Below are 24611 nucleotides of genomic sequence, written 5' to 3' on the forward strand. Positions count from 1 at the left end.
ATGAGAGAGGATCAGGTTAGAAACACAGCTGAGGATAAAGAAGAGTGAATCCAACTTGAGATAAAGATGGAATAGTTTGAATAATTCTCACATTGATATTGAAAGTGTGCTATATTTTATTTTAGTGACTCCATTTAAGATTGCCTATAAGAATAGAGTTTTACACATTTGCATCACTTTTTATAAAGACGTTGGTCTTGATCTAAAAAATCATCTAAAATTTTTTAAATTGATTATGGTTAGTGTAATTTCAATGTTGAGCATACTTATACATGAAAATGCATGATCAATTATGATAGAACTGTATATTTAAGTACTGTATATGTATAATGGAGACATTAGGGAAATGTACCTCTTCACTTTGAGTCACAAGCCAGATTTTCTGATCCAGCCTTTTCCTGAACACACCGTGGATTTGCAGTAACTAGAACGAATGAATACAATAGTAATATCTTATTGTGACTTCGGAAGTTCTACTTTCAGCTGCTCTTCGGCTCTTACTTACACCATGATAAAAATCTCAATCACTTAATGCTTGATTAATGGGCAGCATATTTCTGTTAAAAACAGACATGCAAGTAAAAAGAGATGAAAAAAAAATTGTTCATTTTAAAGATGTGGGAATAATGTTTACAATAATTTGCTAAGATGAGATTATGTATTTTGTTTCATATCAATTTATGGCAAAAGGCCATAGAGTCTAAACTACAGATTTATTTACAGTAAAGAAATATACACACAGTAATATTTAATTTCAAAGAGGAATTGAATTGAAGGATTCTGTGGAAGGCACAGAATCCTACAATATCTTTTTGTAATTAAATTACATTCCATGGCAAAAGTTATTTTGCAGATGTAAATAAGGTCTTAGTCAATTGATTCTGAGTTCATCAAAAGGGAGATTATCTTGGGTGGACCTGATCTCATCAGGTGAGCTCCCCAAAATAAGGTGAAGCAGGAGTCAGAAAGACTGCTGGCCTGGAACAAGAAAGCAAACAGGTATGTCGTGAACTGCCTGCCTGTTACAGGGGTGAACCCTAGGAGCTGAGAACATCCCTAGCCATTGACTGGCAAGTAAATGGGGACCCCAGGTGTATAACTGCAAGGAACTGAATCCTACCAACAATCCGAAGAAGTTAGGAAGACACAACCCTGAGAACCAGATGAAAACCACAGCCCCAACCGATGCCTTGATTTCACCTTCTAAGATTCCAGCAGAGGGTCCAGTACTTGGGCTTCTGAAATTGTGTGACACAAATTGGGTGTCATTTTCAGATGTTAAAATTGGGGTGATGGTTACACGGCAACAGAAAACTATTGCAGATTTTGGTACTGTATGTGAGATGCTGCTATAACAAATACGTAATAGGTGGAGGCGGGTTTGGCATCAAGCAGTCATCGTAGGTTGGTTGAATTCTGAGAATAATGATAGAAAAAGCCTAAATGCCTGAGACAAGTGGTTAAAATATACCTGGACTTGGAGGGCTGCCAGTGGGGCTCAGATAGAAGTGGGGAGTATTTATTAGAAACCGGAGGAAGGGCAATCCTTGTTTTGTAGTGGCAGAAAGTGCGGCGAAATTGTGTCCTGCAGGGATGTCAGAAGGCAGACTTGTAAGTGACAAACATTGATTCTATAACTAAGTAGATGACTGAGAAAAGTGGTGGAGGTATGGCCTGGCTTCTCTTGCTGCCTATAGTAACATGAGGAAGGGGAGAAATAAATCTAAAGAATTGTTAAACTAAAAGGAATTAGGACTGGATGGTTTTTAAAGCCCCAGCTTCTCCAGGTGGCAGAGATGTTAAAAGTTAGAAATGACGCTGAAAATATGGCAGAGGAAAAAGGCTGAATATGACCGTATAACCTTTGCTCAACCATCAGAAACAGCAAAAGATCTCAGTGTTTAGTAACTAAAAGGCCCTTCAAAGAAGAGGTTAAATTTGGACCTTATAGATCCTCTAAGTCAAGCTAGAGGGTCTCCAGGAGGGGAAGGGTAATGACCTCAGCCATTACAGTGGAAACCAAGGGGAGGGAAAGGATTCTCTCAAATAGATTTAGGGGTGTGGCATTTGTCTAAGAGAACAAAGCCCAGTGAATTTCAAGCAAGACCCACAAGGCTCTTGAGAAAATTATTTCAGCAGAAACACTCAGCTTGGACTGAAAGGGAAGGAGAGAACCAAATGAAAACAGTTATCAGAACCCTAAAGCTCTAGTGGCATGAAGCGATCTGATACTACCAGTCAGCTGCATATCCATGTTACTTTTCATGAAAAAAGAAGGATGACTCAGGGAGCAGAACTGAGAGCCTGGAGAGCAAAGTCCACAGCTACAGAGACATAGTCCTAGAACTGGAAATAGAGTCAAGAAAAATCCAGCCTTTACCCTGCTGGATTCAAGACTGTTGTGGACCAGTGACTCCTATTTACTCTTCATTCTCCTTTGAACCAGAATCTCTGTAACTATTTTCTGATGCCCGTCTAACCATTGTGTTGGGAGTTTGGGGAAGGCGGCTTGGCTCTTTGGTTTCATGGGTCCACATGGAGAGGGACTGTACCTCGGGAACTGAAGTCCAGACTCCTTCAAGGACTGCCCCCAGCAGGCTTGTCTGCACAATATTTAGGTGCCTTAGATGGTGAGATTTCAGACTTTGAGCTGGTGAGATTTAGATGAGATTTTGGACTTTGAGTTGATGCTGTAATAAAACAATACTCTTGGGAGTCTTGGGAAAGTATGAAAGTATGGGTTCATTTCTGGGCTCTCTGTTCTGTTTCATTGATCTTTGTGTCTGTTTTTGTGCCATAGTGTTTCTGTTACTGTAGTTTGTAGTATAGTCTGAAGTCAGGGAATGTGATACCCCCAGGTATATTCTTCTTTTCAAGAGTGCTTCAACTATTTGGGGTCTTTTGTGGTTCCATACAAATTTTAGAATCATTTGTTCTAGTTCTGTGAAAAATGCCATGGGTATTTTGACAGGAATTGCATTGAAGCTGTATATTGCTTTGGGTAGGATGGACATTTTAACAATACTAATTCTTTTAATCCTTGAGCACGGTGTAGCTTTCCATTTGTGTCATCTTAAATTTCCTTCACCAATGTCTTCTAGTTTTCCAAGTACAGGTCTTTCACCTCCTTGGTTAAATTCATTCTTAGGTACTTTATTCATTTTGATGTAATTATAAATGGGATTGTTTTCTTAATTTCTCTTTCGGATAGTTTGTTATTGATACATAGAAGTGTACCAGATATCCTGGTTGGTCGGACAATACTCAACAAATATTTATAATAATCTTTATGCCCTTTTAAAAGAAATTCTAAAGGTCAGGGATGGAAGAAGTCAGAGACATTTTAAGCTGCAGCCAGTACTCCTGCTGGCCTTAAAGGAACACACTGCCATGTTACAGAAAGGGCCATGTGACAGGAGAATGATGGGGGCCTTTAGGGGCTAAAAATGTCCCCCAGTTGGCAGCCAGCAAGAAAGCAGGAACCTCAGATCTACAGCCACAAGAGACTGAATTCTTCCAGTAGCCTGAATGAGCTTGAAAGAGGCCTCCATGCTCCAGATGAGAAGAACCCAGTACAGCTGCCTCCTTGATTTAGCCTTGTGAGATCATAAAGAGAGACCTCACCCAACCCAGACTTCTGACCTGCATAGCTGGAGATATTAAGAGGGTATTGTTTTAAGCCCAAAAGTTTGTAATAATTTGTTACTCAGCAATAGAAAGCTGAAGCATATTTGTTGTAATGATGGGTGATTTTTAATAGAATGGATAACCCAAATGCAATCTATATACGTTACTTAATATATTGATTAAATATATTATTATTTAGTAATGTATTACTGTTCCTAAATTTGGTAGTTCAAGACTTTTGACAAGATAGAATTATAGGCAGTATAAGAAAAATAATCACTCCAACATCAGCTTGAGCTGATGTTGAGCAACTACTACTGTTTTCCCTCGTCATTGATAAGTTTTCGTTTTTATACTTCGTGTTCCTCCATTTATTCTGTCCTTCCTTCAAGGAACGACAAGGAGGTGCCCAGGCACTGATGGCATGAAGATGAATAAGAGGGTTGCTCCTCTTGAGGTGCAGCCGCACTCATTCAAATTGAATTCAAGGGTGTAACTCACTTCAGAAAACGTTCCCTTGTATCCGCTACTCTGTCCCTCCCGCCACACACTTTCTCATTTACTTCAGTAAATTACCCACTAAAACACTGTATTCTAAGAAGGCAAATTCTCTTCTTGTATAGCTTTTGGGGTTTTTTTATAAATGTATTTTATTTATTTATTTATTTATTTAGGGATGTGTTGGGTCTTCGTTTCTGCACAAGGGCTTTCTCTAGTTGCGGCGAGCGGGGGCCACTCTTCATCGTGGTGTGCGGGCCTCTCACTGTTGAGGCCTCTCCCGTTGCGGAGCACAGGCTCCAGACGCGCAGGCTCAGTAGTTGTGGCTCACGGGCCCAGTTGCTCCGCGGCATGTGGGATCTTCCCGGACCAGGGCTCAAACCCGTGTCCCCTGCATTGGCAGGCAGATTCTCAACCACTGCACCACCAGGGAAGCCCCCTGTATAGTTTTTTTTCTCCAGCGTTTTTTTATACTAGTAGGATCCTTACTCTTCTGTCACCGTAATTGTTTATTATTTTACTCTTCAGTTTTATTATCTTAGCTTTTCTTGTCTGGAACACGGTTTGGCCTGCCATCTGCCTCCTGTATAGCCAATTTGCATTCTGTCCTAGGTAGTGCAAATTCCCAATTTTGTAATGCACCAGTAAAATTACCATATCACCTCAATAAACTAAATTTCATGGCTCCTAGGGGGAAAAAGGTATATAGATTTTAATTTGATTATTACTTTAAAAGTGCACAGAGGTCAGTAACACTCTGAGCAAATACACCAAAAAAAGGTGGATAATAATCAACTCACAACAATAATATTTAATTTTCCCTCTAGAAAAATCTAGGCAAAACACATTTACAAGTTTGGGTTAAATGCTAAGATCAAAAGGCATTATAGTCTGTATGTACTTCAGCAAGGAAAGAAAATTGTAAGTGCTAGAGGGAGCGATGTGACCGATTACAACATAGATTTAAATGTAAATTGACATTTTATGGGTATAGATCTCCATGCCTCATCATTATGAATTGGTGTATTTTTAAAAGATTAAGACCACTTTATTAATACAGGAATTATTTACTTATATATGTCTTATAACAGTGTAAATACCAGATGGCATAGATTTAAATATCAACAGTACACAAAATATGATGGGAAAATTGCTGACTCTTTGTCAGGTTTGGGCATATCTCCATAAAGTAGACATAAAACACACTGTAGGTAAGGGAACATATCACTATATACAAATATACAAAATTCAAGATGTATTATTATTTAAATTTTTACATTTAATTTAAATTAAATTTAAATAAAAAGGAAAAGCTGAACTGGAGGACAATTAGCAACATAAAGGATAGGCAGTGGGCAAATATTATTATCCTGTAAAGAGTACAGGTTGTAGGGTATGTAACCTATAAAACCACTGAATCACTATGTTGTACACCTATAACTAATATAATATTGTAAGTCAACTATACTTCAATAAAAATAAATAATAAATAAGCTACAATAAACAAAAAAAGAATACAGATTATATAAGACAATAAGAAAATGTTATATAACAATAGAAAATGGGGCAAATAAAGTAAACAATTAATTCATAGAGAAGCATAAAAGGCCTACTGGTATAGGAAACCAACACCTATTCATATTAGTAAACAAAAAGACATAAATTTCAATAAGAATGAGACATCATTTTCATCTATCAAATTGTTTTAAAAAATTAGCAATGATGAAATACCCAGTTTTGGAGATGGTGTGGTGAAATGAAAATTTATGTATGCTGGCAGGAAAATAAAAGTTTTCTTAATTTAGCACTATATATCAAAATTCTAAAACAGGTAAAAAACAAAAATAGAGTCTTACCTGTTGATCTAAAAAAATGAGTCTAAGAATAGATACTAGTGATGAGAATGTTTAGAATCATTTAAAAAATGAAAATTGCCTAAATGGCTTGGTTAAATGGTTCTTGAAACATGCCTATATGCTTGTAACTTCTATGGTGATGTGTTAGATGGATACTGACAATGTATTATATTAAAAAATAAAATTCTAAAAACAAGTGGCAAGCAAAACACATGTACATTACAAATATATTCTTGTAAACATGTGTGATAAATATTTAATATACAGTATCTATTATATATGTAATGCATATGTGTAGTAGGCAGTGCAAGTAACTGATTATTTTTAGGATGAGCCTTATTGATTATCAGTATTTTATGATTTTTCTACAGCAAAAAGTTGTTGTTTTAGTAAACATTTTAAAAGCAATAAATATAATTTGATACGACTTTCTGAAGGGATTTATTAAATCTAGGAAAACAAGATATATACATTTTTTCTTTTTTAAATTTAAATATATTTGATTTACAATACTGTGTTAGTTTCAGGTATACAGCAAAGTGATTCAGTTTTATATATATACGTATTTTTTATCAGATTAGTTTCCACTGTAGGTTATTACAAGATATCAAGTTATACATTATCTTCTTTATTGCGAAAATTAAGATTCATTTATGATTTCAGAAAACAATAATTGATCATTGGAGGTTTTGTTGGAGGGGTGATAATTATGCAACAGCTGAGGATACCACATTTCTGTCTCATAACATACTCTTTTAGACTTAAGAGTCACTACAGCCTACGATAGAATTTCTCCACCATTTTACCTTAAAGACACACTTAACTGAGGGCTGATTTACTGCACGGCAAATGCTGATGGCCAAGCCCACATTTCTGCAGGGCCCTTAGAACAGTAGAGGTAGAGTAGCATCAGCCCTTTCTCTCACAGGTGATATGAATAAATGTTTGCTCTGATATTTTGCACTATGTAAATAATTAGAAAATGTTGCTCTTAACACAGTTCCCAGCTAATAGTGACTCACAGATTGTCAGGGTGTCCTGGTTCCAAGCTGTTGCTCTTCTACCTCAGAGATCTCTTTCTTCCCCCTTCCCGTTTCTGACCTTTCCTTCCCCATTTTGATATTGTGCAGCCATAGCTACATCTGTGGAACCTAGTGGGGCAGGTCTCTGATTACCCTAAGAAGTCGGCTACAAGTTCTCCTGCTGCTGCTGTAACAGATCACCACTAACTTAGTGCCTAAAACCACACAAACGTATTATTCGAAATAGGTTTCCCTGGGCTGAAACCAGGGTGTCGACAAGGCCACCTTCTAGGGGAGCTCTAGGGAAGAATACATTCCCTCACCTGTGTTGTCCCAGTCTCTGAATTCCTTCTATTCCTTACTCGAAGCCAGCAAGGTATCATCTTATCTCTTTTTGCTACCTTGTTAAGTCCTGTTCTGTCCCTTGGAGCTTCCAAGGGAAGCTTTTGATTACGCGGGCCTTTGATTACACGGGCCTTTGATTACACCTTTGATTACACGGGCCTTTGATTACACGGGCCCCTCCTGGATAATCCAGGCTAATCTCCCCATTTTGAAATCCTTAACTTTATCACATCTGCAAAATCCCTTTGCCATAAAAAGTGACACTCACAAGTTCTAGGCATTAGGGTGTGAACAGACTTGGGAGCCATTATTCAACTAAACACAATAGGTTCGATTTTTTTTATTTTTATTAAACTGACAAACTCTTGTCTGGCATTATGAAAACATAACTTAGTTGACTTGAAGACCAACGGTTCATAATGCCAGATGGTAATCGTTTATCTAAACACATGTTCCCTTCATTCCCTACCACTGAGTAAATATTCTTCTGTATAAAGAAATTATTTAAAAATTAAACATCTTTGCACTACAGAAAAGGAATGTATCATGAAGATATCAATATGTACTTTTTGGCAAGTATACATGTGTTTGCAGATTTTAAGATTAATGTTAATATTTTAGAAAGAAAATCACAAATCTGTCATTTGAAAAAATAATTTTTGTTGTTTAAAAAATATGAAATAGGATGAGAAAAGTGTGTAAAAGCATGAATTTGGTGCTGGTCAACTAATTTTTCCATTTTCCTACCTGTAACACCTTGACATTAAACGTGAATTCTCCAGAAAATGAGGAATCCTTACAGGACAGCTGTAAGTTTTAAATATATGTGTCTAGAATGGAGCAAATAGTCAATAGATGGTTCTACTATTCTGTCTGTTAATGGGATAACAGTATACTGAAACTTTCTAGAGTCAGTCGTTTCTTACTTTCAAATATAATGAGGCTTTTGAGCAAAGGAAAATGATATAAAATTGTGTTACGCAGGCCTCTCACAGTTGTGGCCTCTCCCGTTGCGGAGCACAGGCTCCGGACGCGCAGGCCCAGCGGCCACGGCTCACGGGCCCAGCCGCTGCGCGGCACGTGGGATCCTCCCGGACCGGGGCACGAACCCGCGTCCCCTGCATCGGCAGGCGGACTCTCAACCACTGCGCCACCAGGGAAGCCCTAAAATTGTGTAATCTGCCAGAGACTGACCCTTCTCTCTTTCTTTTTAAATGTTTAGTTGAGTCCTATTGTACCATTAAAAAAAAAAAAAAAAAAAAAACTGTCAGACATATCTCATATTTGAAGTTAATTCTCGATGGACATTTATTACTGGATATTAAGTTATTTGGTCATTTAACTCAAATCACTGAAGGAAAGTTATACATATAGATATATAGTTTAGTGATATAATTAAAATTTAAAATCAATTTCCTCAACTAATTTTTAGACTAAAAAAATTAAATAATTTTGGCTACCATATTTATATGTTGAATTACTTAGAAAATTTTGTAGACTTTTCATTGAACTTTTTAGATCAACATTGTCTTTAGTTAAGTGTCTGCCATGGATCCTGGGACAAGAATAAAGGCAGCAAATTCCTTGTAATTTTTGGTAGGATCCTTGGGGATAATATATATTGATCTCTTTGATTCTGGCTTCACAGCTACATAGTTTACGTCTATCAATGAAAATAAACAATGTATGTTTGCTATGGAGAAAGGAAGTTATTATTCCAAATCGCTAGTCTTTGAATCACAAGCCTGAGGCTATGGCGCTCCTTGATGCTTGGCTTTAATCCTCATTTACTGCAAGTCCTCCTTTGGGGAGCTGGCCTGTTCCATAATGAAACCAAATATACATTAATACCTTTAACAACACGATGAGTCTACCCTAACAACTGTTGCATATATGTGTGCATCAGCTATGGAAACAAACCCTGGACCCCATGTCCAAGTCCTAATAATAGAGTGCAGACCCCAAAGAAATATAATATCCTAGTTACTGTAACTAGGGTCACGTCTAATTGCACACAATGAATATATCATGGGGTAGCTGACCCAATGCAGACGTAATCATAGTATAAAAATGTATAATAATTTCCTGGCATCAAATGGAATGGATAGATCGTGACATGGTCCTTGCCCTCTGTGAGTAATGAAATGGTCTCTATCTATGGAATATAATTTTCTCCTGAAGGTGCTTCTCTTTTCAGAATAGCGTGTCTTTTGGAACAGTAGGAATATGCAATTTTAGCAGAGAGATTGGGGGGATCTAATAAATGTGAGTGGGATTAGATTGTAAATAGAATTCCTTGTATTAGAAAAAAGATTAAGCTATAGCTTAATAATAACACTGGATATTTTGACTGATAACTAAGTCACATTGGAACATAGAGTTTTGGAAGCAGATATTGATTTTTCAAAAAAAAATATATGAAGCTGATGAAAGAGGTGACGAGAAGATGCACAAACCTATTTCTGGCCTCAAATCTGGTCAGCATTTTTCAAGTAAAATGACATTTCCTCTAATTGCATAGCCCAAGGGCCATTTCATGTTTAAAGTATGGTGGCAGGGAAATTATTCCATTCATTTTGGAAAAAACAAAACAAAACATTTGTTTTGGGAGGCAATTCTAATGGCCAAATATATTTAATTTTTTTTACATTTTCTTTTTCTGTAATTAGAATCTCACCATTAAAAATGGTATTCAGGGGTTTTCCTGGTGGCGCAGCGGTTGAGAGTCCGCCTGCCGATGCAGGGGACACGGGTTCGTGCCCCGGTCCGGGAAGATCCCACGTGCCGCCGAGCGGCTGGGCCCGTGAGCCACGGCCGCTGAGCCTGCGCGTCCGGAACCCGTGCTCCGCAACGGGAGAGGCCACAGCAGTGAGAGGCCCGCGTATCGCAAAAAAAAAAAAAAAAATTGGTATTTAGCAGCAAGCTCTACATTTTTTTAATCCAGTTTTTGAAGCCTTTGAAAGCTGGCGCAGATGCTTACTCATAATTGGGATCTCTGATGTTTTAGATATTTTCTTCCATCAAGTTCGTGAAGAAAAGTTTAGCTATTCCTTAGAAATTAGAAGCATTGTTAGAATTTAATGAGAATATGGCATATCCATTTTACTGCTTAAAGAAGTTTTGTTCCAGTGTCTCGTGGACAAGTATTTATTAAGGGCCTACAATACGGCACCTGCTGTTCTGAGCGCAGTGATAAATTAGTGACCAGAACAACGCCTTTGCCTCTCATTCTTATTAAAGGAAGCTAATGATGTACAAGTGAGTTAATTTAAAAAGATGAACTCACATCCTAATGAGTGTTGTGGAAAAACACAGCACGGGGCAACGTGCTGGAGAAGGATGTGGGCGATCCTGGGTTGTGCTGGGCGATCGTTGGACTCAGAAGTAAGCTGGGCGAAGGTTTGGGGGAAGCGAAGGCGCACTAAGGCGTTTGAGATTTGATTTCACTTTATTGGGAAGGGTTTGGAGTGTTTTAAAAGGGGACGAAACTCCATCCGATTTACACTTAAGTATGCGAGGCTTCTCCGGCCACTGTGCCCGTGGATCCGTGTAAGGGACCATTCGGGGGAAGACAGCTCAGAAGTACCAGTGGAGACGTTACCGAGAGCCTGGAGTTGAGAGAGAGCTGACAGACCCACAGGACAGTTTGCTGTGGGTGCCGGGGCAGGGAGGACTCAGCGGTGACCCCGAGCCTTGTGCCTGGAGCGAGGCGATGTCCCTTTTGAATGTCAGGAGGGCGTGTGGGAGGAGAATTGAGGCAGGGAAGAGGAGTAGGGTGATCACCGTTACCTGAGCCCATCCAGCCATATTCCATCTGAGATGGTCATTGGGATGCCAAGTGGGGATGTTCCTCAGGGATTTGGAGGCACCGAACAAATCTGGGTCTCAGATAGGAGTCAGAGACGGAAGCGTGAGCCCATGAGAATGAAGCCAAATCCAGCCTCTGTACTCTGACACCAGATTAAATCTCAGAGACAGAGTTTTGGGTGAAGTAGAAAAGAATCACTTTATTGCTTTGCCAGGCAAAGGGGGCCACAGTGGACGCATGCCATCAAAATGTGTCTAGACCTGGAGGTGGTAGTGAGAAGTTTTATAGTCATGGTTCAGAGAGGGGCGTGGTCAGCTCGTGGACTTTCTTGCGATTGGTTGGTGGTGAGGTAAGGGCGAGTCAGCATTATCAACCTTCTGCTTCCATCCAGTCGGGGGTCTACGTGCTTGTGGGCAGCATACCCACGTTAATTTCTCCCACCTGCTGGCGGTTTCAGTATCTGTAAAAACAGCTCAGAAATATTTAGTATATCCCTTGAGGGGGGACCCAGACCCTGCCCCTAGGCTGCTCTATTGTTTCTTTTGACTGGTCCTCCCTTCCCTAATTAACATATATTTAAACCTGCTCCTTGGAACTCGGGGTGGGTCATGGAGGCTGAATGAAGCCTATTTCCTGTAATCTAGAAATGGGGGGACACAGAAAGGCTTTTGTGCCCAGGAGCCCCACGGGGCCCTGCTGGGTATCAGCCAGAGGGCCTCAGAGGGCAGGGGAAATCACCTTTGCACCTGAAAGATCAAAATGATTATTGAATAAAAGTAACTGAGTTTTTCAGTGTGTCAGATTTTGCTATTTAGTAACAATTGATTACCTAAATATATAGTGTAGGTACCTATCACATTTACATAGTTATAATAATTTTCAGCTTTGTTCCCATCTCTCAGGCAAAGAAAGTGATAGACTGTAGAGCCTCTTGACTGTCAGAAAATTTTAATAAATCAATATCTTCAAGGGTGATACAAGCTGAATTCAGGAAATGAAGCAAGGACATGTAAACGTACTCCACGCTCTTTCCTCTTTCTGACGCTTCTCCATGCATTTTTGTGACCATTTCCGCTCCGAGTTATGATTGGGAAAATAAGAATTAAAAAGAGCAGAAGTAGAAAGCTCGAAAACGTATGTGTGTGTGTGTGTGTGTGTGTGTGTGTGTGTGTGTGTGTGTGTGTGGTCTATTCTCACACAGGCCAGCACATAGAGGCCTGAGCTTTTGACAAACCTCAAATTAAAGAGGTTAAAAGATCAGAATTTGAGAGGAGCAAGAAGCAAGGAGAATACCTGTAGGATGAAACAAGATATGGGTTGGGGGCAGGGAGACGGGGTCGGGGGTGGGGGTAGGGGGGCCGGAGCATCTGATCTGAAGCCCCAAGCGGTTTTTAAATGGTACAATGATTTTTAAAGAAAAATAGGATGGAGCATCACTTCTATTTCCAAATTTTCTTGATGAAATATGATGTAATTTGACTTTGAACAGATCTACCAAATGATAGTTTCATTAACAAGAAAGCAGAGGTATTTGAACTATCAAGGTTCCAGAGAGAAATCTGACAGTTTTTATTTCCATTTTGTTTTGACTTTCCCTGAGTGGTATTTCTGGACTTGAAAAGAAAGGTAACGGGTGAGGAAAGAAATGACTCTAATAGAATGAGCATTAAGTGCTGGTAGCATTAAATAGTCATTATGAATTACGTGGCTTTTAATTACAGAATTGGAACAGTATTTATAAGCATGTGACATGATACCAAAAAATGATGGTACATCCATGATTAGACCTTTAACATTATAAAATATATGTTTGGTGATTCTTTAGTATATTTTAAAATAGAATTTCCTTTATTTTGAGTGTGTGGCTGCCCTTTTTCCTCTTGTCCTCCTCAACCTAATTAAAATATGCCCCAAATATGTTTGTTTGTCTCCTGATAACGTTTTTACTCCTTAAGAATCAGCAATATGTAGGTATAGAGGTGGTTTGTCTCAGATGCCGGCATGATTTAAGCATCTTGAAGGACTGAAACGCTATTTCACTGAAGAATGGTAAATGCCCCCCACCTAGTGGGACGAATGAGAACATATGAGGATTTAAAAGTAGAAAAAACGTCCAAAAGAAAACAATGAATTCAGTGAAATATTGAGTTCATTAAGTATCTTTAAAAAATAATAAAGTATAAATATTATGTGAAACTCTTCTTTTACTGGTTAAAATTTGAAAGATAAAATAGACTTGTTTGGATTAATATTTGGCATTTTTTCATGAAAAGTTATCAGATTTTTCCCAATCATAAGAAGTAACTGTATGTGTATATGTTTGTGTATATACACACATATGTATATGCATATATGAAAAAATTTCCCAATGAAAATTAAATATAACTTGTAAATATCCTAGAAATAGTCATTGCTAACATTTCAGCTGAATATTTCCTGTAAAATGTTTCATATGTTTGTTTGCGTGTGAGGCTTTATAATTTGAAACAACTTGTATCCTTATTTTTCACCCAACTCAATAATTTCCATACTATTCTATGACTCCTTAAGAATCAAGAATCCTACCACTATAATGATTTTTGAACACTGGGGCAACACTTGCCAAGCTTCTGTTTTTGATTTTGTTTTTGTGTTGTCTGTTAAGTGGTATACAAATAAAATTGGAGATATTTGGATTAAACAAGGTTAAACATACGCTTTTTGTTATATGACTTCTCTGAACAAGGTGCTGAGAATCACTAGAAGGGAGACACACAGGAACACACTGTATTTCCCTGTCTTCCGACTCTGCAGTACACATCTTCCTTGCCAGAACAAAATGTTGTTTTGGAATATTTAGATAACTGTTCACTTAAGGTATTTTGAATTGAAATTTTAAAATTGGGCTTAAAGGACCTCTAAATAATTTCAAAACCTGCATCTGTGTATTGTGTTTCTCTGTACTGAAAATTCTGTTAATACAATTGTAGGACAAATGTCACTTTTATCCAAGCCTCAGTTTCATAGGATTACTAAAAACTTCAGAACACTCCTGGATTTATATTGGAACCAAAAGACCAAGATCTATTCTCTTTTACACACTGCTTGCCTTGGTTTCCCAGGATGGGACCTGAATATCTCTCTTTTACAATTTGGTGTTAGAAAATGCATGTTATCTTGATGGTCTTGTTATTCTGTGAATGATGGAATATCACAAATACCTTACATAGCGAAACCTTCCTCCTATAAAGTAGTACAAACATTTAAAATCTCCATTTGCTATTGTATTGATATTTCACATGCGTAGATTCTGTTTTGCTTCTTTTTTAGAATTGAACTTTAATGATATTTTACACTGGGTATGAGTGTGGCAAAGAAATATACTCCCAAGATGTTAAAATATGTCAGTCAGGAAGTCATAGTTTTAGGAAAGTCCTGGGCATGTCTAAGAAAGGTGTGTTTATTGTGTACTTGGATATAAAAAATGGAGACTGTTTATAGACTCTTTTTTTTTCTTTTTACATGTAAATAGTACAGTAACACAGAATCAAAGACCTTGAAGCTGAAGGGCTCTGGTGTATTGTTGACTTTGTTTTCACATTCAAGTATATTACTAAGCTCATATAGTGACTTTTAGGAGAACAAGAGGATAAGAACCTTCTGCAAATTGTAAAGTTAATTGTTTGTATTACCTGTCATTGTGCTACTTCATGTAATGTCAGAATTAATTTAAAACCACTTTTTTTTTTTTTTTTTTTTTTTTTTTTTTTGCGGTACGCGGGCCTCTCACCGTTGTGGCCTCTCCCGTTGCGGAGCACAGGCTCCGGACGCGCAGGCTCGGCGGCCATGGCTCACGGGCCCAGCCGCTCCGCGGCACATGGGATCCTCCCGGACCGGGGCACGAACCCGCGTCCCCCGCATCGGCAGGCGGACTCTCAACCACTGCGCCACCAGGGAAGCCCTAAAACCACTTTTTGAATCACAGAAGGGAGTTGTCCGCTTGGTCCTTGGGATTGAATTTTTGCGAAATACATAGTGTGCTAGAATAAGGACTTGGAAGAAGATATGGTAGGAAAATTATTAAAATAAGCATTCCCCTGTCGCTTTTGAGAAAAAGATGTTTCATTATGCATTAGTTTATTTTGCAGTTTCTTACAAGTGACTGTAAACTGGGGTGTTGAAGAACTGGTACCCACAGGCAGGGCGGAATGCACTGGTGTGGTATGTCCAGCAGCACCCCTTTAACTCTGGTTGGTTAGTTCCCATGAAGTAAGGGTTGTTAAATATTTTAAATATTACTCCCAATATAATCTCTTATTGATCTATGTAGCATAGTCCATTTAATTATATTAATTTTATTACAATATTTTACTATCTAAAGAATAACTCTCTGCTGTTTCGTCACATGAGAAAACAAACAGTTCTATGTATAACTCATCTTTTTAAACAGCATTTATTGCGTGCTCTTCTGCATGAAGGGCTGTGCTCTGTTCTTTCAAATTTGCATTCTCATTTAGTCTTAACAAGAGGTCTGTGAATAACTATCGTCACTTTACAAATAAGGAAATTGAATATAAATCACTTAACTTTTATATCACGTATCTCCTTACACTTATCCCATTATATAGATGTAAACTGAAAAGTGGAAAAATTTCAGGAATATTTGCTCAAGGTGACACAACTTAGAAGTGGTGAACCCAGGATTCCATCTCAGACATTTTGAATTCATAGCCTCCGTACAATCCTTGCCTTTTAGAACAGCTTACAATGTCAACTACAGTGCTTGCGTCCCGTATGGCCGGCACTGCCCTGCATTCTTTGCTTAGTTCAATCACGTAGGGAAGCGTTATCTGTCTCCCTGTTTAATAGATGTGGTAACTGAGTAAGCGTTCATGGAAGACGTGATCTCTCCTTAGGAATTATCACTCCCTACAGCCTGAGACGCGGCCCCACCCTCTGTAGTGTTGTCAGGACTCTAGCCCAGGATGAAGTGCCTGGAGAAGCATTCTCTAAGCTTCAAGTTCATGGCCAGTTAACCTGGTCCAAAAAGGATGCTTTGCACAATTGCGTATGTGTCAGTGTATGAGAGAAGAGGGGAAAGTGGAGAAAGACTCACTTCGCAGTGTTAAAGTATCCATTTTCTATGTTACCCCAATGATTTAAATCAATAACAGTGCTGTGCTTACACATATGACATTCTTGTGGCTGACTAGTATATTTCACTACATTCCGCTTCTGGCTTTTCTCAAAAAGAAACACTTAGCGTTCGATCCGGAGGATAAAATGGTGGTGTTCAATAAACCCTTCCAGAGAAGTGAGTTTGCAATAGCTGCACTCATTATGTCTAAATACGCTTGTAAATAATTCAGAGTCAAAAAGCAGTGCGAATACTTTCTTCCGTGTACTTAGTTTTGAACATCAGTATGAGGATATGTTTGCCGTTCTGAAAGCCACAGAAGACCTAGTCCCAGAGATAAGTAGATTCATCTGATCACGGAAACTGCTTGTGTGAGTTACTCTGAATTTTGAGGGTTACGTTATTGGCTGCCCTTTATTATTGGTAAACCTTAATTTTGAGTTTCTTCCAGATAATTTTAGGGAATAAGGGGACTGGTTTTTAAGAGCCAATAGCTTTTGACAATTATATTGAATTTCTAAGTAGAATAAGTTCTCTAAAAATTGGTAGAATATGTGCTTTTCCAGCAATAGTAAGAGAGCCAAATAAATGAATGGGATTTAGTTTCTGAAAATATCACAATTTGTATTGTATTTGAGGGCTAATTCTCCACAGTAAACACACCTGTGAGAGTCTTCTGTTCTCTGGGATACTCAGGTCGGCAGCTTGGCCAGAGCTAAACTTTTGCTCAGTGATATTAATCAATTAAAAATATCTGTTGACTCTTTACTCTAAGCCTAGAGATATTAAGCCACATAAGAGATTACAAATAATTTTTTTTAAAAGCATGTCCCTAGCCTCAAAGAACTCATAGGGAAGGATGATAAGCATATACTAAGTGTTAAACTCTTAAAAATTGTAAGTAGAATGGGATTTAAGGAAAAGATAATTTTCTGATAGGTTGGAATGATACTTTAAAACTGTAAAGATAATACAGTTCTGGTATGATTTGCATAGCAGAGTGGAGAATGGGTATTCCAGGACAGAGAGAGGGAGGGAACCGTATGGCCAATGAACCAAAGGTCTCAGGAGTGTGTGGGGAGCACTGGAAAATGCTTATGTGCGGAGTGTATGCACTCAGACATCCTTGAAGGATCAGTGAGGACATGGCTTGATTGGCGAGGCAGGAAGGTGCCATTTTGTTTTTAGCAGGAGGTAGAAATAAGAACCTCTATTCAACTATTGTGTGTCTGCATTTGTATGAGAGAAATACTCAGATATGCAATATAAAGAAAATTCAGAATCCAATCTATTTTATTTTTGGTGTCTATGAGACAAAATTAATTTTTGTTCAGGGGGTATGTTGTGATACATTAGTTTCTTAGCCACTGCAAGATTTCCTTGTTTGTTTTTGTTTGTTTATTGTTTGCACAGCAGTTCTATAAATGTAGCAAAAGTAAGGAAGAAAAGATGGAGTAGTACTTGGAATAATAGTGATTTTTTTTTTAAGGGAGGATGATTTCAGTTAACTGGCACATTTGCATAATTATTTGATGTAAAGTAGTGTGTCCAGGATGTGATTCATTGACAGTACTGGATGATCTGTTCCATATTCCCAGTCAAACCACCAATATTTAATGATAACTGATACTGGCACATTGATTGGTGTTTTGTAAGACTTCCGCAACAGCAGCACAAACAGAAACAAAATTACATTTGGAAAACTTGGAAGCCAAATCTCTAGTGCATTTACTAACATACTGTTAGTACTGTTAGTACTGACATACTTCACTGTTGCAGAATGCAATGCCATTTTAATCTATATATTTAAAAATTTAAAAACAAACCCATCCTATTTAATAGTAATTGTAATAAATTTTTCAGCTCATTCTGGAATGTCAATAAATATTTATGCTCTTTTCGAGGTATTCTTTACTTGATGGATTAACTGTACTTTCAAAACCACTGCAATTTATCAGGTAGTAAGTGTTTTTTTACATTTTCTACGAAAGCAATTTGCAGCTGCTCTAATCTATTTGCAGAAAACTACTTTTTTGTTCTGTGTACACATTTTGACAACATTCATTACCTGCTAAACAGACCATATCAGTTCTGCAAAATGGTTGACTACAGAAATTCAAATTTAGTTCCTTACCGAAAAGCAGATTTTTGCAGTAATAGATTGGATCATTACATTTTACACTGTAAAAGCTTTACACCATGTTGAAAGCAGGAGCGCAATAAAATGTTCAGCATGATACTTTTCGAAATGACTACTGCATCTGCATCTTTTCTACTCTTTAATACTTTGTTTTTCAAAACCACTATTATGTCTTTTATTTTTCTTTAACCAGGGGGACTTAAAGGCAAACCAAGCAGAAGGAAGAAGAAACTCTCCTGGGAATTGGAACTGGGGGGTGGGGGGGTCGGCCGGGGGGGGGTGGAGGGCTTGGAGAGTCAGGGGACTGCTTGGCTCAAGTTACCTTTGTCTTTGCCACACTTTTTATTTTCAAGACTTGATCATCTTTTTTTAATGATTCCTCTAGGAATGTTAAAATATATTAAATTACCTTACGCAAAGTATTTTCTTAACAATTTTCATTAATATGGAAAATATATTTAAGGAAGACAACTTTCTTAAAAAAAACAAACCTGCGATATGCGGTTTTGAAGGTGAAAATTAATTATAACATGACTGCACTGTTTAGATAATATTGATCATTGATAAAACTTTACTGATTGATGAACCTCTGTAAATTATACGTTTTGTGTCTAATATATTTTTCTAGAATACCTACCCTTAAAAGGGTCACAAAACTATAACTGAAAAAAATCAATGCTAAAATTACATTTTATGAGATGTGTGGGATGATTACAAAGATAAAAACAAAAACTACTTTAAAGGACTGTCTATAAGCTATAATTCATAGTGTAGCATTACTCTAGAGATGCATTATTATAAACAACCAATTACTCTGACAATGAAAGGTGTATTTTTTTGTAATATTGAAGTCATAGCTAACGTTAGACTTTGCTATATTAGACTTGTCACTAACTCTCTAATTTCTATAGCCAAATTGTATACTTCTTGGAATTCTTATTTTACCTTCCAATGCCCTAAATGTGCATTGTAATCTGGAGAGCATGGACCATTGTACCTAAAGTTAGTAGAACGTGTGATATATATGCAAAGTAGGCTAATTTCATCACCGTATACATTTTAAACGTTGATGAGAATAATGTATATTATCTTATGTTGTTCAGAATAAATTTTCCCTTGTTCTGAATCTCCATGATATTCTTTGCTTCTTTCATATGCTTAAATAATATTATAGTTCCTTCATTAGTATTTTGTAAGCATATACTTTCCAAAATATTTCAATATTTCCATTAAACTAAATCTTTTTTGCACAGGACAACTAAATTTATACATACAGAATTTCAGTGTAAAGCATAATGTTATGCATGTGGACGGCACTTAAGTTTTGCTAAATGAATGCACCAAGTTAAATAAAAAAGAAGAAGAAGAACCCATATGGATAATGTACTTCATTTTTATGATGGAAAACTGCCCGTGCCAGTTTTATAAGCTGAGCACATCTAGAAGAACTCTAGCTCTGTTAGTAACACGAGGAATAATTACCGCTACAGCAACACTTCTGAGAATGGAATGTCAGTCCTATCATTTATCTCAATTTGACGGCATATTATCACACTAATCTTTTTGCTTTTAGATTTGCAACGTGAGTGATTTACAACTGAGCATCAGTTAAAACTTTTCTCTTGCCTTTTTCTTCTCCTTTTTAGCTCCCTGTGAAGGCAATACATTCTTCTGCCACAGTAACATGTGTATTAACAATACATTGGTTTGCAATGGACTCCAGAACTGTGTGTACCCTTGGGACGAAAATCATTGTAAAGGTAATCATTCGTCCCTGGAATCTGCAAAATCTCTCTACCTGTAGCGTGGGAAGAAGTTTATCCAATGTTTATATGTATCAGACAGCCTTAAAAATATATTGTATATTGGCTTTATGAACTTCCTGTAGGTTTTATAATTGATTTGTTAGCTTTTTCCTTTGCTTTTACTCTTGCTGTAACCAGAAATTTTCACATTCCGGAATGCACAGTGGACCATCCTTAGCACTTGATGTTCATTGGCAAATCTCCTTTTTGGAGCCTGCAGCAGGGCATTGGAGCTTTTCATGCAAAGCAGGGTTTCCTATCAGAAGCTCCTTCATCTGTGGCTGCACCTCTCACTTATCCAGTCCGTCTTTACCAGACATTGTGCACATACTCTAGAGATAAAGGTGTATCAAAGGAACATTAGGGCTTTCAGGTACCTAAAGCCACTTACCTCGACTTCAATTTTCCCACCAAAATGCTCTTCTTCCTTTCCAATGAGAATCGCTTCCAATGTTCTGGCTTCCTTCTCTCGCCTGTACGCAAAGGTTTGTTTACCTAGAGAGCATCCCTTGGCTTGGTTATGAATGTTGCAAGTTCTGGTTAAGTTCAAAGTGCCACATATCCTCTTTTGTTCAGATCCAATATTAACCAGTTTGCAAAGGAAAAGAAACGGGCAAATAACGCTCCATGCTTAACGTCCAATATCTTCTATTAAAATGCCCTCTGTGGATAGAAGCAGAGAGATGTTGCCACAGTACCCGTGGTCCGTAGAGTCAATAAGAGAAGCCGATCCAGTGTCGACTATTTTGAGGAGATGGGCAATGATCCATGCTGTGTCCAAGGAAGCACTTTGGAATGGATGGGAAATTAAGCATTTTGTGAGGGACCTTATACAGCACTGTTAGGGATTCGTTTTACCTGCCTAAAATGGGTGTGTTCCCATGGTTCTTGGTGGCCCACCTTTTCTCCATGGACAAAACCTCTGCGCCACTGCCCTGGATGGTAGGGTGGGGCAGGGACAGTGGCTCACTTCTCTGGGAGGAACATCCCTGCTTTATGAAGAAGACGCTCGGTGGGGATGGAGAAAGGGGCGATGTGGTCTTCTCAGCTTGTCTCTCCAGGGAGCTCCACACTGTGAGGGAGCTGCAGCCAGTGTGGCCGGGCCCCTGTATTCTCAACCCGCCGGGCCTGGTGTAGACCTTCTTTCCTACCAGGGGGGCCTGGGAGGAGGAGGGGAGACCCCGCATTCCAGCCACTCCTGCCTGGCATCGAGCATCTGCAGTATGGATCTGGGGATGGGAAATGCAGGTGGCTTTGCCCTCCCAGGGGAGGTACTGTAGCTCCAGACGGGGGGCCTGTAGGGAGAGGACGCTTGTGTTGCCTGAAACCACCCTGAGTAGAGCTTCTACTGGGACAGAAGCTTCTATTGGGATACCTTCTATCGGGTGGAGGAACTCAAAGGCCACGGACCATCCCTGTTCATAAAGAAATTCAGCAGATTTTCCTGAATAAATGTACCTCCCTTAAGACAATTTCCAGAAACTTTAAATGTTGTTTTTTAACTTTTACCATGATGGGAAAAGACCCACAGAAGCCCTCATGCCAACATCCCAGAAGTGTCTGTCTTAAAGTGTAATCACCTTCTGGTATCAGAATACTGTTACTTAGACTTCCGTTATCCACGTCAGGAATACATTCAAAACAATGTAGGTATCTTCGTGTTCCCATTAGTGGAGTTTGTGGGGTAGAATTCTTATACCAAGAGAAAAACAGAATTTACCGTTTTTACCATCACCAATTGATTCACAAACGACATCCTAAAGGTTTTATAAGACCTTCTTCACAACATATATATACATTTAAAGTAGGGATGCTGTGCAACGGGAGAGCCGTTTCTAAGGCCAGAAGATAAGGGGTCTTGTGAAAAGTGAAACCTTGTGTTTCTTCTTAAAGACTCGGTTACTTTTAAGAGCTTGAAAGTTTTATGCTCAGCCTGTTTCATTTGAAGTTCTCGACGTGCGTTTGACTACCATATTAACGCGTGGTGGGTTGTTTCTTGTTTTGTTTGTTGTTTCACCCTCGTCAACGTGTAGAAAAGAGGAAAGCCAGTCTGCTGGACCAGCTGACCAACACCAGCGGGACTGTCATTGGCGTCACTTCCTGCATTGTGACCATCCTTATTATCGTTTCTGTCATTGTGCAGATCAAACAGCCTCGTAAAAAATATGTCCAAAGGAAATCGGACTTTGACCAGACAGTTTTCCAGGAGGTGTTGGAACCTCCTCATTATGAGGTATGCACCCTCAGAGGGCCAGGAGCTGCAGCTGACTTTGCAGATGTGGCCGATGACTTTGAAAACTACCATAAACTGAGGAGGTCCTCTTCCAAATGCATTCATGACCATCACTGTGGATCACAACTGTCCAGTACGAAAGGCAGCCGCAGCAACCTCAGCACAAGAGATGCTTCTGTCCTGACAGAGATGTCCCCACAGCCCGTCAAACCCCTCATCCCACCCGTGAACAGAAGAAGTATCCTTGTCATGAAACACAACTACTCCCAAGATGCTGCAGATGCCTGTGACATCGACGAGATCGACGAGGTGCCGACCACGAGTCACAGGCTGTCCCGACACGAGAAAGCCGTCCAGCGGTCAGTATCTATAGATTTTTTGATGCCAACTATAACCTGAAGACTGACATGCTTCCAGAATGTTGTGTTCTATTTTGTCTTCATTTTTCAGTTTCTCTTTTTTATTAATGACTTAAAGCGTAGCATTTCAACTTTTGCCTCTTCTTTTCCTTTTCCCGTGCTCTCCATACTTTTCCTAAATCCCGTTTGTGTACATATGTGTATGTGTGTGAGCACACACAGACCAAAGAGATTTCATTTATTTCTATACAGATATAATATTTATTTCTATAAAAATTATGGCTCTAATTTATATTGCTAATTAGCTTCCATGTGGTCATAAATGTTGCTCCAATCAATATTTATAGATTTTAAGATACGAGATGATATTTGGAAATAATTGCCTTACCAAGATGGTTAACCCATCTTGTTGAATAATTTTAATGTAAAAATAACATATTTTGCAATATAATGTATTATATTTTTGGTATGAAAGTTCAAACACTTTTTTCCACATATCACATAATACTTACATTACAAACTGCATATGATAGCATAGTACGCTAAAACAGTAAACATTGCTATTCAAATGTAGTGAGGATTAGTAGAAACATTTTTCTTTTAATATGGAGACAATATTATCTATATTGTATTATTAGGCCTAAAATTAGTAAAAGTCTTGAGGAAAGAAGATTTAAATTGAGAAAAGTATTATTTAAAATTCCCCAATCCAATCTTCCTATGTTTTGTTTTGCATGTTTACTAGCATTTAGTTTATTTTGTAAATGTACGTAATTCCTCAATTCAACATATATTCTCAAAACCTAAACCACTTTTAGTCGATTTAATATTTTTGCATGCTGATGGAAACAATTTTATTTCCACAGTTTTATGAATTTTTAGGAATGCTTTTAAGTAAATATTTGTGTGCGTATTTATTTTTTGTGAAAATATTACTTTGTTGAATGAAATAGCCATAACATTCCAGGTTCTGCCTCATTGGGTCTCTAAGCAAACATGAATCTGAATACAACACAACTAGGGTCTAAAAAGAAAATTCAAGGTAAGCAAATGCCCTTGGTTCCTTCTCCGACTTTGTTGTACTGTTTTGTTTTGTTCTGTTGAACTTGTCTTGTAGTTTTTTAGGGAATGTGCTATTTATTCATTCTTTCTTGAGATATGTGTTTCATAGCATTTCACAATTAGAAATATACGGGATTCAATGCTGATGGAAGGATGATTCTTAGTATACGTATCTTTAAAATAAATGTTAATATTCTTACCATCAAGCATTGTACTACAATGTTATTGAAAAGGCTGTTAAGTTAATAAGTTAAATTTTATCTATTTTAAGGGAAAGATACAAAAATTGGTGAAGTCTTAAAAGAAATACCAGAAGAAACCCAAGGTTTTCATAATTTACAATATTGAATACTGTCTCAATATAACTGAAGTCAATATATAAAACTGGTAATGATGGTATTGATTGAATTTGGCAACATTCTACTCAAAACTCATACACTAAGTATTCTGTGGTACTTATACACTTTGTGTCCTCTTATTTTTGCATGAATATGTAGCTTATTTCATCAAAATTAAATGCAGCATGTTATGTCAAATTTTATAATATAAAATTTGAATGCTTGGTAATGTAAAATGTTCCATAAATATCAGTTGTCTATGTGTACATCTATTTTGTCATCGGGTACCATAATGGCTTTATTTTTAGCGCTTAGAGTCTATATCTCTATTAGACTAATTTGTCTCCAATTAAATTTGCTTGACGGTTAATCTCTTCAAAACTCTTCAGACCTATCAATTAT

At 38.0% G+C, this 24611-nt stretch overlaps 1 protein-coding gene across 8 annotated transcripts in view; it reads left to right on the top strand.

The window, feature by feature from the left end:
- Positions 1 to 24611, top strand: part of NETO1 (neuropilin and tolloid like 1) — a 105475-nt gene that overhangs the window by 69312 nt on the left and 11552 nt on the right. For 5 of the 8 annotated variants that reach the window (XM_067014579.1, XM_067014581.1, XM_067014580.1 and 2 more), the window contains exons 8-10: positions 20059 to 20172; positions 22251 to 22809; positions 23777 to 23851. In XM_067014579.1, coding sequence (XP_066870680.1) covers positions 20059 to 20172; positions 22251 to 22809; positions 23777 to 23837 — 734 coding nt within the window. In that variant the 3' untranslated portion in view covers positions 23838 to 23851. Of the gene's footprint in view, positions 1 to 18605; positions 19536 to 20058; positions 20173 to 22250; positions 22810 to 23776; positions 23852 to 24611 lie in introns of those variants that run through there. The other 3 variants (XR_010836738.1, XR_010836739.1, XM_067014582.1) reach the window with 3 other exon arrangements.

The sequence above is a fragment of the Kogia breviceps genome, chromosome 15 (assembly GCF_026419965.1).
Source record: "Kogia breviceps isolate mKogBre1 chromosome 15, mKogBre1 haplotype 1, whole genome shotgun sequence".
Lineage (NCBI taxonomy): Eukaryota > Metazoa > Chordata > Mammalia > Artiodactyla > Physeteridae > Kogia > Kogia breviceps.